Genomic DNA, 11,968 nt, shown 5'->3' with positions numbered 1-11,968 from the left:
GCCCTCCAGGTGATTCTGATGGAGGCTCAAGTTAGGGAACCACGGCCACAGGTTGCAAGCTGGAATCATTTGGGAAGCTTTTAGGAAAGACAGGTACCTAGGCCTTTAAAAGCCAGTTAAGTCAGAATCTTGAGGGATGGAATCAAAGTATCTGTGTGACTAATGTGCAGCCAAGGTTAAGAAATGCTGAACCACAAGGGTATTACTTGTGGCTACTTGGCCCAATTTCTACCTGAAACAATGAAAGATTTAAGAGTTTTCCAGCAGAACTGAGTGAAAAGGATTCTAGACTTTGGGGTCAAATGGAAAATGGGTTTCCATCGTTGCTCCACCACTTATTAAAGTGGCCTTGAGCAAATTAACTGCCTTAAGTCACCATGATGATTAAATTTTAGAATGTGTAAAGCACTTTGTGCCAGGCTTAGCACACAGCAGGCCCTCAGCGAGTCATCTGTAGATGTTACCCCACTGGTGCACCAGTAGAGGATGCTCTAAGTCAAGAAGAAAACCCAAGGGCTGAGCTATACCCAGAGGAGCTCTTTGTAACTACCAAGCTGGGGACAAAGATCTCTGGTAAAAGACCCAAAGACGAAAAAGCAGAAGTGAAAGAAAAACTATTTATTTAAAAAAAAAAAAAAAAAAAGGTAGGCTCTGGGAAGAGAGGGTTAGTCCATGCGGGCCTTCAGTGTCCTGGTGGTGATTTTGTCCTTCTCACTGCAGGGGGAGAAAGTCACAAAACATCTACACCATTCTAGAATGCAGAACAAAGCTATGCTGCCAACTCTAGGTTTAACTGTTTTGCTTGTTTTACATTAACAGCTTGTCTGCTCAGCCTGGGATGAGGAAAGGGAGAAAGGCGGAACAGGGAGACTAGTGAAGAATCTCCAAAGCTGGACCCACCAAGAGTCCAGGTGATTCAGGGCTTGACTGGGCAGCCCTCCAGAGAAGGGCAGGAGCGCCCCCCACCCCACCCCGGCACAGAGAACCAAGTCAGGAAGGAGGAGTATTGTGTTTCATCCCAAGAACATAAAAGACCCGAGTGGTCAATTCTCTGTATCAGCCCCAGTCTGTTTTTCATGATAATTAAGCTCTCCCGTAAAAAAAAAAAGGGTCCAAATGCTTATTTTGGGATGTACCCAAGGAAAGCTGTTGAGAGTACATCTACTTCATCCAATCAGGTTCCTGGTGACAGCTCCAGAAAAGTAAGGGGAAATGGGGGGTAGCAGGTAGGGAACTGGCTGGGATTGGAAAATCTGTTCCCAGAGCTCAGAGTGTCACCCTGTTGGGGCTCAGAATGTCATCCAGAAGCAGGAGCTGGGAGAGAAGGGAGTTGCCTGGAATTCTGAATCTGCAGTAGCTCTGCTGTGGCTCATCCCCACACAGACCTCTGAGACTTTGGGGATACTTAAGAGAGCAATGTCCACTGTGAGCAGCGGCAGGGGGGCGGGGGGGGCGGACTCAGAGTCACGGAGCCTCACCTGACCAAGGCCAGGGGAACCAGGTTGGATTTCTGCTATCCCAAGCCTGCCACAAGTGCCCTTCCTCCCTCGCACCTGCTCAGGGGGATGGGAAAAGGAGGTGTTTGTCCAGGAGGGGAAAGGTACGTGTCTGCAAAGCTTCTCGGCTTTTCCCAACTCATACTCACATGATATGGACAATGACTCCCATGCCTGACACTGCATCCCGATCCACGGCATTCAGCATGGCTTGCGAGATGGTTTCAAATAGGTGTTCTGGATCCTGCCAACACAGCGGAAGCCTCAGACCCAGAGCCTTGGACCCTAACTTGGTTTGACCCCTTAACTCTCTTTTTCCTAGGCTCAAGGTCCCCACCTCTGGCTATCCCCGTGCCTAAAGTGAGGGCTGGTTCCCAGGATGTGGGAAGTCCCCTCAGCTCCTCAAAAGGAAGCAGGGTATGGAAGGGAAAGTGAAGGAGAATTTAAGCCCTACTTCCTCCGCTAACCAGCAGTGACCCTGGGCAAGTTATATGTCCCTTTATTAAGCTCAATCCCTCTTCTGTAAAATGAGGTGAATCCATTTGACTTCCAGGTGCTTTATGAGTTGTCTATGGGCTCTCCTGGGTGTCACACAGGTGCCTCAAAACTTACCTGTCCAACCATGAACCCACTCCCTCCCCGCAAAACTGTTCCTCCTCCATCCTCCATCTTCGTCGGCTTAGCTAGAAAACTCAGACATCCACATTATCTCCACCTCCCTCACTACTGTTTGAAGCGACCAAATCCTCTAGACTCTAGCTGCTGCACCTCTCCCCCCACCGCCACCGGCAACTATCTTTGCTCCTCCTACAGGTGACCACAATAAGCCTATGGCATCGACCTGCGGGCTCTGGACCCTGACTGCCTCTGACACAAGGTACTAAGGAAAAGTTCAAGCTCCCTGGCACGGCACTCGAGGCCTTTGACGTCTCGGCCCACTCTTGCTCTCCACCACCATCTCGCCCCACGCTCCGCGCATGCTCCGGCAGCCACGCGAGCTCTCTCATCACTGAACACACCTGGGGCCTCTGCGACCTGCCCACAGGCTGTTTTCCTGCCAGCCAGGCCCTTTCGTTTCCCCACTTCCTGACAGACGCATTTTAGCGTGCATTCGGGCGTCTGTCTTGCTTCATCAGACCGCAGTAAGCCCGTGAAGACAGACTGCCTGGTTTCCCAGGGCCCGGCAGAGATGACAGAACGGGCAGCCCCCACGGCCAGGCACCGTTCCAGTCTTCACGTGTCTTCCTCACACTGCCCCTCCTAAGGTGGGCCACGTCATTATCCTCATCTTCCAGGTGGGCCAGTGGAGGCACAAAAAGGTAAGATGACTGACCTAAGAACAGAACTAGGTGACAGGTGGATCCAGGTTTCCAAGCCAGACAACCCTGGCCTCAGAGCCCATCCTGTGGAGCCGCTTCTAAGTCTACACCTTGTTCAATGTTTGTTCAATGAGTGGATGCGAGAACCCCGTAAATCCAAGGTGAGAACTATGTTGTTGCAGCAAATATCTGACTGGGGTCTCCTAACAGAAAGTGGGTGAGGGCTGGTTCCCTGGACGTGGGAAGCCCCCTCAGCTCCTCAAAAGGAAGCAGGGTATGGAAGGGAAAGTGAAGGAGAGTTCAAGCTCTGAACTTCCTCTACTAACCAGCAGTGACATCTGCCTGCACCAAGGCCTGGCAGATGGAGTTTCCGGACACCCTCCCAAGGCCCAGCAGCTGGGCTTTCTCTCCTACCTGCATCTCCTCACTCTCCTCATCACACACCACGTAAACACATTTTTCCCTGATGGCCGAGGGGTGGACACCTCCGAGCCCAGTCCCACCCCGTGCCGCCGACTCACCATGTTGGGCTCCCAGAGGGACTCACACATCCCGTACATCTGTTCTGAGCAGGTGCCACTGACCACAAAGTCGTCAGTCACCATGGGGCAGCCGATGAGGTCTAGAGAGCAAATGAAGGGCTTAAAGGTCTTCGGGTCCAACCCGGCGATGACGGGCTCTGTGTAGTAGGGGCCAAACCTGTGCAGGTCAGGAGCAGAAAGAAACCACAGCTCAAGAACATCCACTTTCCTGCTCAGGCCTACTCAGACAAGGCCCTGGCTCCGACCCGGGGAGGAGCACAGAGGGCCTATTTGGGGAGACCCACTTCCCCAAGGCCAGCTTTTCTTTAAACCCTACGCCCAACATAGGGCTCAACCTCAACGATCCCAGGATTAAGAGTCACATGCTCTACCAAATGAGCCAGCTTTGGTTCACCCTCCGCCACCTCCTGGCATCTGACAATGCTCGAAGACTTCTTCTTTTTTTTTTTATTTTTTATTGTTATGTTAATCACCATATATTACATCATTTGTTTTGGTGTAGCGTTCCATGATTCATTGTTTGTTCATAACACCCAGTGCTCTGTGCAGAATGTGCCCTCTTTAATACCCATCACCAGGCTAACCCACCCCCCTACCCTCCTCCCCTCTAGAACCCTCAGTTTGTTTTTCAGAGTCCATCATCTCTCCTGGTTCGTTCGAAGACGACTTCTTTTCCCTGACACTTGCCTCCTATCCTCCTCACCCTGACCTTCTCTTCCACTTCCTTTTTTTGGGAATTCTGATTTCTTCTAATCTTCCCTATCCTAACCAAAGTCCTACCACCATTCAATTCTCTATTCATACATCTATCTATACCTCGACTCCTTTTGAAAACAGCTTTGAAGCAGTTTATAAGAAAAATACTGAAAAGGGGCGGCCTGGGTGGCTCAGTCGTTAAGCGTCTGCCTTCGGCTCAGGTCATGATCCCAGGGTCCTGGGATTGAGCCCTGCATCGGGCTCCCTGCTCTGCAAGAAGCCTGCTTCTCCCTCTCCCCCTGCTTGTGTTCCCTCTCTCTCTGTGTCTCTCTCTGTCAAGTAAATAAATAAAATCTTTAAAAAAATTTTTTTTAAATTTTGTATTTTCTTCTCAATATCTTCAAGAATACTCTAGATTATCTGGGTAACAACCTTAAAACTAAATACAACACCACAGTTCGGGGTCTGCATTTGTATATCCAGTCACACTGATGCCAAGGTCCCACTGAAGGTTCTTAACTTGTACCAGCAGTGTTTCACAAAGAGAGGTACCTGGATGGATTCTCTGGGATTCATGAGAAGTTTTTTCCTTTAAAAAGGCTCTGTACAAGGGCACCGAGTGGCTCAGTTGGTTAAGCGTCTGCCTTCTGCTCAGGTCACTATCCCAGGGTCTTGGGATTGAGCCCCATGTTGGACTCCCTGCTCAGGGGGAGCCTGCTTCTGCCTCTTCCTCTGTCCCTCTCCCTGCTCGTTCTCTCTCTCTCAAATAATAAATAAAAATCTTTAAAAAAATACAAAATAAAAATAAAAAGGCTCTGTACATTGCTCAAGTTTGCAAATCACAGCATTAGCCTATTCTGCTGGAAAATCATTGACTTCAATTGGGCTTGTAGAGAAAGCTAAGAACCTAGAATTTTCCAGGTCAGCCTCAATGTTCTGTATTTTTCTTTTCTTTTCTTAAAATATTTTATTTATTTATTTGAGAGAGACAGAGATAGAACATGAGTGGGAAGGAGGGGGAGAAGCAGACTCCTAGCCGAGCAGGGAGCCCGACGCGGGGATTGATCCCAGGACCCTGGGATCATGACCTGAACCAAAGGCAGACGTTTAACTGACTGAGCCACCCAGGCACCCCGTTCTGTATTTTTCTTATTTTTAATAAACACGGTGGGGTGCTGGCTTAGTCAGTAGAGCATGCGATTCTGTTGTTGTTTTTTTTTTTAAGTTTATTTATTTATTTAAAGTAATCTCTGCACCCAACTTGTGAGCTCATGCCCCATGTTGGGTGTAGAGTTTACTTAAAACCAAAACATGAGCCATTACACAAATACCTAAAGATGAGTTAATTTTCACAAATGTATAAGACATGCTCCCCCCCTCTATAAATCAGTTTAAAAAATCATTTAGGCCTTTCTCAGTTCGGGATTTTGATAAACATGGTTACCACACATGCAGACAGTTCACATCTGAGGATATTAATATCCACCTAGAAAAAGGCAATCCTTTTATGGATTTTAGATTGTGAGACTAAAAAGGCAACGGTATTGCTCCAGGTAATGGAAATGGCAAAGACTTAGATTTGAAAGCTAAAGAGTATATCTGTAACTTTTCCACAAAGTTTGAAATTATTTCAAAATAAAAAGTTTAAAAAGAAAAAAAGGAAAAAAAGAACTCCACTTGTCTGCCACCCAGTTTAGCCCAGAACTAAGTGGAAAAGTCCCTGTGGGGCTCTCCTTCGATCCCAGCTTCTGTACTGGATTCCGCAGCTAGGCCTCTGCTTTCCTCGTCATGAAGTCTTCAAAGAAAACAGACAAGGGGCGCCTGGGTGGCTCAGTTGGTTAAGTGACTGCCTTCGGCTCAGGTCATGATCCTGGAGTCCTGGGATCGAGTCCCACATCGGGCTCCCTGCTCAGTGGGGAGTCTGCTTCTCCCTCTGCCCCTCCCCCCTCTCATGTGCGCGCTCTCTCTCTCTCTCTCTCTCTCATTCTCTCTCTCAAATAAATAACTAAAATCTTAAAAAAAAAAAAAAAAGAAAAAGAAAACGGACAAAAATTCAGATACCCAATTCCTAGGTCCTGAGAATCTAGTGCCGACAGAAGTAGCTCTGGAGTACAGGTGGCTCCTGGCTGGGAGACTCACCAGGCACTCTTTGGAGGGGTTAATTCTGTTGCCTGGAGGCACATTTGTCTGCTATTTGCATTCCCTGCCTTCTTCTCAAGTAACCCTTTTCTTTCCTATTTGGTTGTCAGACCCACAGAAAACAGACCCAAAAAGTAAGATTATCACCCTGCAAATAAGCAATGGGAGAAGGAGGAGGAATCTTCCTGGGCATCCCTGCATACTACGTACCTACTTGGCCAACGGTCTCTGCATGCCCCGGGTCCCAGGCTACACTTCCACTCACCGTTTCTCATACAAGAGGTTGGCCACCATGCTCATGAGGGTGTAGGGCTTGATCTGCCGACCTTCCTTCAGCTCATACAGGTTCAGCCGGAACTTGAGGCGCTGGGCACTGTGATAGGAAAAGAAAAGTGAGGTAGCAAGTCACTACTGAATGTCCCCTGGTGTCCACTCTGCAGAGGTCAGGAGGTATGGAGGAAGACACAAAATCCCCACTCCTGCCAAAACTGCTCCATTCCCCTCCCAGTGATTTTCTCACGGAAGTCCAGCCTCATGTCCATGTTTCAGACGGTCTGACACTTACCACCTGTAAACATGCCACTCTGCTAACACTGCTTTTCCCACACTTTTTTTTTTTTGAGGTGAGGAAAGGGGAACTAAGAAGTGGATTCTGCGGGGCGCCTGGGTGGTTCAGTCGTTAGGCGTGTGCCTTCGGCTCAGGTCATGATCCCGGGGTCCTGGGATCGAGCCCCGCATCGGCTCCCTGCTCCGTGGGGGGGGGCCTGCTTCTCCCTCTCCCACTCCCCCTGCTTGTGTTCCCTCTCTCGCTGTCTCTCTCTCTGCCAAATAAATAAATAAAATCTTAAAAAAAAAATGGATTTTGCCTCTCTTTCTTGAGGAACAATTTATATAAAACGCACAGCTCCTCTACACTGCTCACAGGAGTCCACCTGCACACACAGTGACGGGAGCGGACAGCAGAAAGAGCAGTGGGAAAAAAAAAAAAGAAAAAGAAGGAAAGAAAAGAAAGAGCAATGGACTGCAAGAGCTGACCTAAGCCTTCATCCTCCCACTTAATTTTTCCATCCATACAATGGGGACACAACAAATCACAGAGCGGTGAGACAATGTATGGGGGGACGATCAGGTGCTTGGAAAACTACAAAGTCTTCTCTGTGTTAAGAAGCAGCAGCCAGGGGCGCCTGGGTGGCTTAGTCATTGGGCGGCTGCCTTCGGCTCGGGTCATGATCTCAGGGTCCTGGGATCGAGCCCCGCATCAGGCTCTCTGCTCGGCGGGAAGCCTGCTTCTCCCTCTCCAGCTCCCCCAGCTTGTGTTCCCCCTCCTGCTGTGTCTCTCTGTTAAATAAATAAAATCTTAAAAAAAAAAAAAAAAGCAGCGGCAGCTGTACTAATGGTCTGGAAGATGCTGAAGCAAAAAGGCCACACACTTCCTCCAGTGCCACAGCTCAGAGCCCAGGACAGGCCCCTGCAGGGGGCAGACCAATGCCAGAGCTGCCAGAAGCAAAGCAGTGATCAAAGGACACAAAACAAAGCCTCAGATACAACCTGAGTTTCCTCTGATGGGGAGGAAACTGAGGCCTAGCGAAATTAGCTATTACTGCCCCCAAACATACAAACTTGGTGAAAAAGCCTCCTGAAGAAAAGGAAATGGTGAGAGGACACTGGCCATGACTGGGGAGAGGAAGGCTGATGGGGACCTTTACAGGGACGGGAACTCAAAGCTGTCACCTTGATTCTACCAGGATGTGGCTGGCTTAGATCTAGGAAGAATTTCCAAGTCATGCGTTCTTGAGACTGAGGGAGCTTCGAGGGAAATGAGAGAGAAAATTCTCTGACAAGCTTTCACTCACATTAGTGAACTATTCTCTTGGTCTTCTAAGAACTAAGTCCAGGAACTGCTGTTTGTTGGGCCACCAGCTTCCTGCAGGACCTGTGACATCTTCCTTCTTAAAACCCTACCCTGATTTTTTCCCTCTGGCCTCTCTACTTCCCCCCACTGCTAAATATTCAGTTCAGCTCTCAAACAGCAGCTCATTTTTCTCCTCTCCAGAGTCTGTCTCTCCAAAATCTGTTCCCATAGGTTTAAAAGATCACCAGTGCCTCGCCAGCCCTGAGTTAGATAATTTCAAGATCCCAACTGCTTGAAAGATGTTTCTCCGTGGCTTGCCTTGTCCCTTCAAAAGTAGTGTCAAAATCAGCTATCACCTTTCCCCTAAAACTAGCCCTCCCAATTTCTATATTTCAGGCAACATGCTCAAAACAGAAATCATCTTTAAAACATTTCTGGATTACCTACATGCCACCTACTGATCTAGATACCAGTAACAGATAAAAAAGACACAAACTCACCCTCAACGAATGACTCTAAATGTAGTCTCACAATATCCAAGTAGCCACTAAGGCTGGTCAGCAACAACTCTTAGAAATGCCTTCCTCCCCTTTCCCACCACTACCACCCATCTGGACAATAACCCTCATACCTGGACCAGCACAAAGGCTACCTATGTCATCTCCCAGATTCCCCCCTCCTCTCAAATCACAGAGCCTCTGTCCACTAGATGACAAATCTAGCAGCTCATGTGCACCAGCTCATCATGGGTTAGTTATCTTTCTGTATAGCGTTTCCCAACTAAAACTGGATTTATTCAGGGACTGAGCACAAGCCTGAGAGAGACCTGCATTGGGATCCTGGATGACATTTGTAAGCTTGCACATTGGGCAAGAAACTCTAAGGCTCTCAGTTTCCTCATCTGCATAATGGGACAGCAACTTGGTAACGTAGTTAAGAGGATTAAGTAAGTCCATACATGTAAGGCGCTCTGCGCAGAGTCTGGCACTGAGTAAATGCCGGTGTCAGTTGGTATAGGATACAATTCTGTATGGCTTACTGTGTCCGGCATAGTCTCTGATTCACCGGTGCTGTTTGGTAAGTGACTGATACCTGGGCCACTCAAGACGCCAGGCCAGGCTAGCCCAAGAAGAGACCTGCGTGTGGGCGGGGACCCCGGACACTTACACAGTCTGGACATCGGTGGCGAGCCCGGCCAGGCCGATGTACAGCCGATCGCCCATGGGAAAGATCTTCTGGAAGTCCGTGGTCACCATCTGGGCCTGGATCCCGAAGCGCCTGTCGGCAGCGATGGCCACACAGTTCTTCCCCTTCATGGCCATGACGGCCCCTCCGTTATAGGACATAATAGACTGCGGTAGACAGAGCGGAGGGGCTCAGCGCCAGGGGCCAAACGCGGCCAGAGCCCCCGGCGCGGCCCCTGATCCCGAGGCTCCTGTACGCACCGTCCTCCACTCTGGAGGCGGCTGCGCACCCCGAACTCCAGCTCTGACATGAGCGCTGTGCAGCGGCGGGGAGCCGCCTTCAAGCCCTTGGTCCTCACGGTGGTCAGCCTCCCTTCAAACTGCAAACGACCACCAGGCCCTCTCTGCTTCCCAAACCTCCCATGCCGCCCTCCCCGTTCCTCAATCCCTACCCCGCGTCCCTCCTCCTCGCTCCCCATCTCACCATGACGGCGGTGTTGCGAGACCTCCAACCACCACAATTCCAGGCAACCGGCTACAGCCCTACTAGCGCAGCCACTCTGGCTGCCTTTTCGGTGCGCGCCGAAAGGCCGACCCTTCCGGGACACTTTGACTTCGTATTGGCTGTACCCTCTGTCAATCATCAGCACGGGAGTTTGGTTGAGAAGCCAAAACCGAGAACGGGACGGCGGAAAGTGAAAAGTCACGGTGAGTGCGGAAGGGCCTGGCGCCGCGGTGCGAGCCGGGATCGCGGCGGACCCGGACTCCAGACGCCAAATCCCGGGGCCGGGACCTGTGTGCACGTGGGCTGGCGAAGCCCGAAATAGGGGCTGCGGTCCCAGCTAAAGGGCTACGCTGTTGCTTATGAACGTGTGCGTCGGGCGTATTACTCATGTTAGCTTGTTTCATTTATTCACTCCAGGAATCCTTACATGTCTTATGTGCCAGGTACTATATACTAGGCTCTGGACATTGACTGGCCTAGAACGGTGCCTGGTATTTAGGAGGTGCGCATTCAGACATATTTAATGTTTCGAGGAGGAGGAGCAGGGGAGGGCGTTGCGGGTGTACTGCGGGGCGGCAGGGGTTCAGCTGCAAAGGGGAGGTTTGGAGACCAAAGGTTGTTATGCTTTTGGGGACTTTCAGGAGGTCGACTTCATGTATCCCCAAGACTCAGGTCACCCTAAAAAAGGACATTTCGGGTTTCCCCATCTTATCTTCCTCTAAGAGAGATCCAGAGGAAGCCGGAGACTACCTCTCCCAGAACCAGTGGATAAGACATGAAGGTCCCCCCTCCTCCCCTCTCTCGATCGGGACCCTTTGCTTTCTCCCCAGAGTCTGACTTCTTTCGCCTGACTGCCGGGTTTCCGTTGCATGCCTGCGCCCGTCGTAGGCTCCCTCCCATTGACTCGGCTCGCCGCCACGCTGGCAGCTGTCGCAGTCTCTGTGGCGCAATCGGTTAGCGCGTTCGGCTGTTAACCGAAAGGTTGGTGGTTCGAGCCCACCCAGGGACGCAATCCTTTTCTGTTAAAAGGAAAACCTAAGCGTTATTCTCTCAACCTCTAAAATGCCAAATTTCGTTTTGAAATGGCAGAGATACTTTCTCTATAGCAAATCAGAGGATCATTATAATTGAAAATTCGTTGTTGTTCAGTCAATGATGGGATAATTTCCCCAGCACTTTCCTCCACCGCCTACCTCCTACCCCACCCCCAGGTTGGATTTCAGGAACGGAAGACAGAGGTTTTTGTCTCACTGTGCAATACGTTTCAGGTTGCATTTTTCGTGGGATTAAGAATGAATTTACAGTGGAGGTTGGACAGTTTTCCATTGTCTGACTCAATCGATGTTACAGTCTCGAAATCCTACGTTTGGAAGGGAAGAAAGTAGCGCGAGAGACAAAAGGCAGGGAGAAGCTGTGGGATGAAGCAAAGGGTGAAAAAGGGAAAACATAGCTATAATATACAGAGACGGAAAAGGGACACTACAGAGAAATAGGGCAGGGTGAGTGGAAGGAAGACTCCAAGAAAATGGAGGGAAAAGAGATGCAGTTAATATGAGAAGATTCTGAAAAAGGAAAACAAAAACAAAACTATTTTTAATAGACGTACACACAGAGAAGTGGGGCAGAGGATGGAGAAATAGAAACAGAAACCGACAAACAACATTGTCTTGGGGAGAGAGGAGTGAAGGACATAGGTAAAGACTGTAAAAAAAAAAAATCACTATAGGAACTGCCCGCTCCTACCATTATCATCATCTTCTAGGGGATCTTCCCTTCGCAGTAGCTCTTGGCATGTGCCAGAAATAGTTGATTAGATTTCCCGGGTTCCTGCCCTCTGGAAGCTTCTGGTCTGTGACAGACACAGTGATTCTTCAGCTAGAGGACCCTATGAGATACTACAACTAGCAGAGAATGCAGGGGAAGCATTTGTATCTAATGCAGCCAGGGGCACGTCCGAGGACCAGGAGCTAAGCAAAGGACTCTCAGGCAGTTCCCTTCAATATCTGGCTTCTCCTAAAGATTGGGCTCAAAGGACGCCTCTTCTGAAAACCTTCCCCAGGGCTCACCGCCCCCCGCCCCCGCCCCTTACCAGGCGCTCCTGGGGCTGGTGGGGACAAACCAGAGGGATACACAGTGCCATGGAAGCTAACGGGACAGGCTAGGTAGCCCCACTGGCCTGTGAGCTCCTTGTAGGCAAAAATCCGGCTCATCAGCTTTAGGTCCCTGGTGCCTAGC

General features: G+C 49.8%; 1 protein-coding gene and 1 non-coding gene across 2 annotated transcripts; one reads left to right on the top strand and one right to left on the bottom strand.

The window, feature by feature from the left end:
- Positions 1 to 603: 603 nt before the first annotated feature.
- PSMB3 (proteasome 20S subunit beta 3) lies at positions 604 to 9,865 on the bottom strand. The gene is made up of 6 exons (XM_027625736.1): positions 9,713 to 9,865; positions 9,212 to 9,396; positions 6,458 to 6,565; positions 3,337 to 3,514; positions 1,646 to 1,740; positions 604 to 714 (listed from the first exon to the last, which is right to left on the bottom strand). The coding sequence occupies exons 1-6, from the start codon at positions 9,713 to 9,715 to the stop codon at positions 666 to 668; spliced, it is 618 nt and encodes a 205-aa protein (XP_027481537.1). The 5' UTR covers positions 9,716 to 9,865; the 3' UTR covers positions 604 to 665.
- An 803-nt stretch (positions 9,866 to 10,668) lies between these two features.
- Positions 10,669 to 10,742, top strand: TRNAN-GUU. The gene has a single exon. It is a non-coding gene; the product is annotated as a tRNA-Asn (tRNA).
- Positions 10,743 to 11,968: the final 1,226 nt, after the last annotated feature.

This window comes from Zalophus californianus, chromosome 16 (genome assembly GCF_009762305.2).
Source record: "Zalophus californianus isolate mZalCal1 chromosome 16, mZalCal1.pri.v2, whole genome shotgun sequence".
In the NCBI taxonomy this organism is placed as follows: Eukaryota; Metazoa; Chordata; class Mammalia; order Carnivora; family Otariidae; genus Zalophus; species Zalophus californianus.
This window is presented reverse-complemented; position numbering and strand designations above follow the sequence as displayed.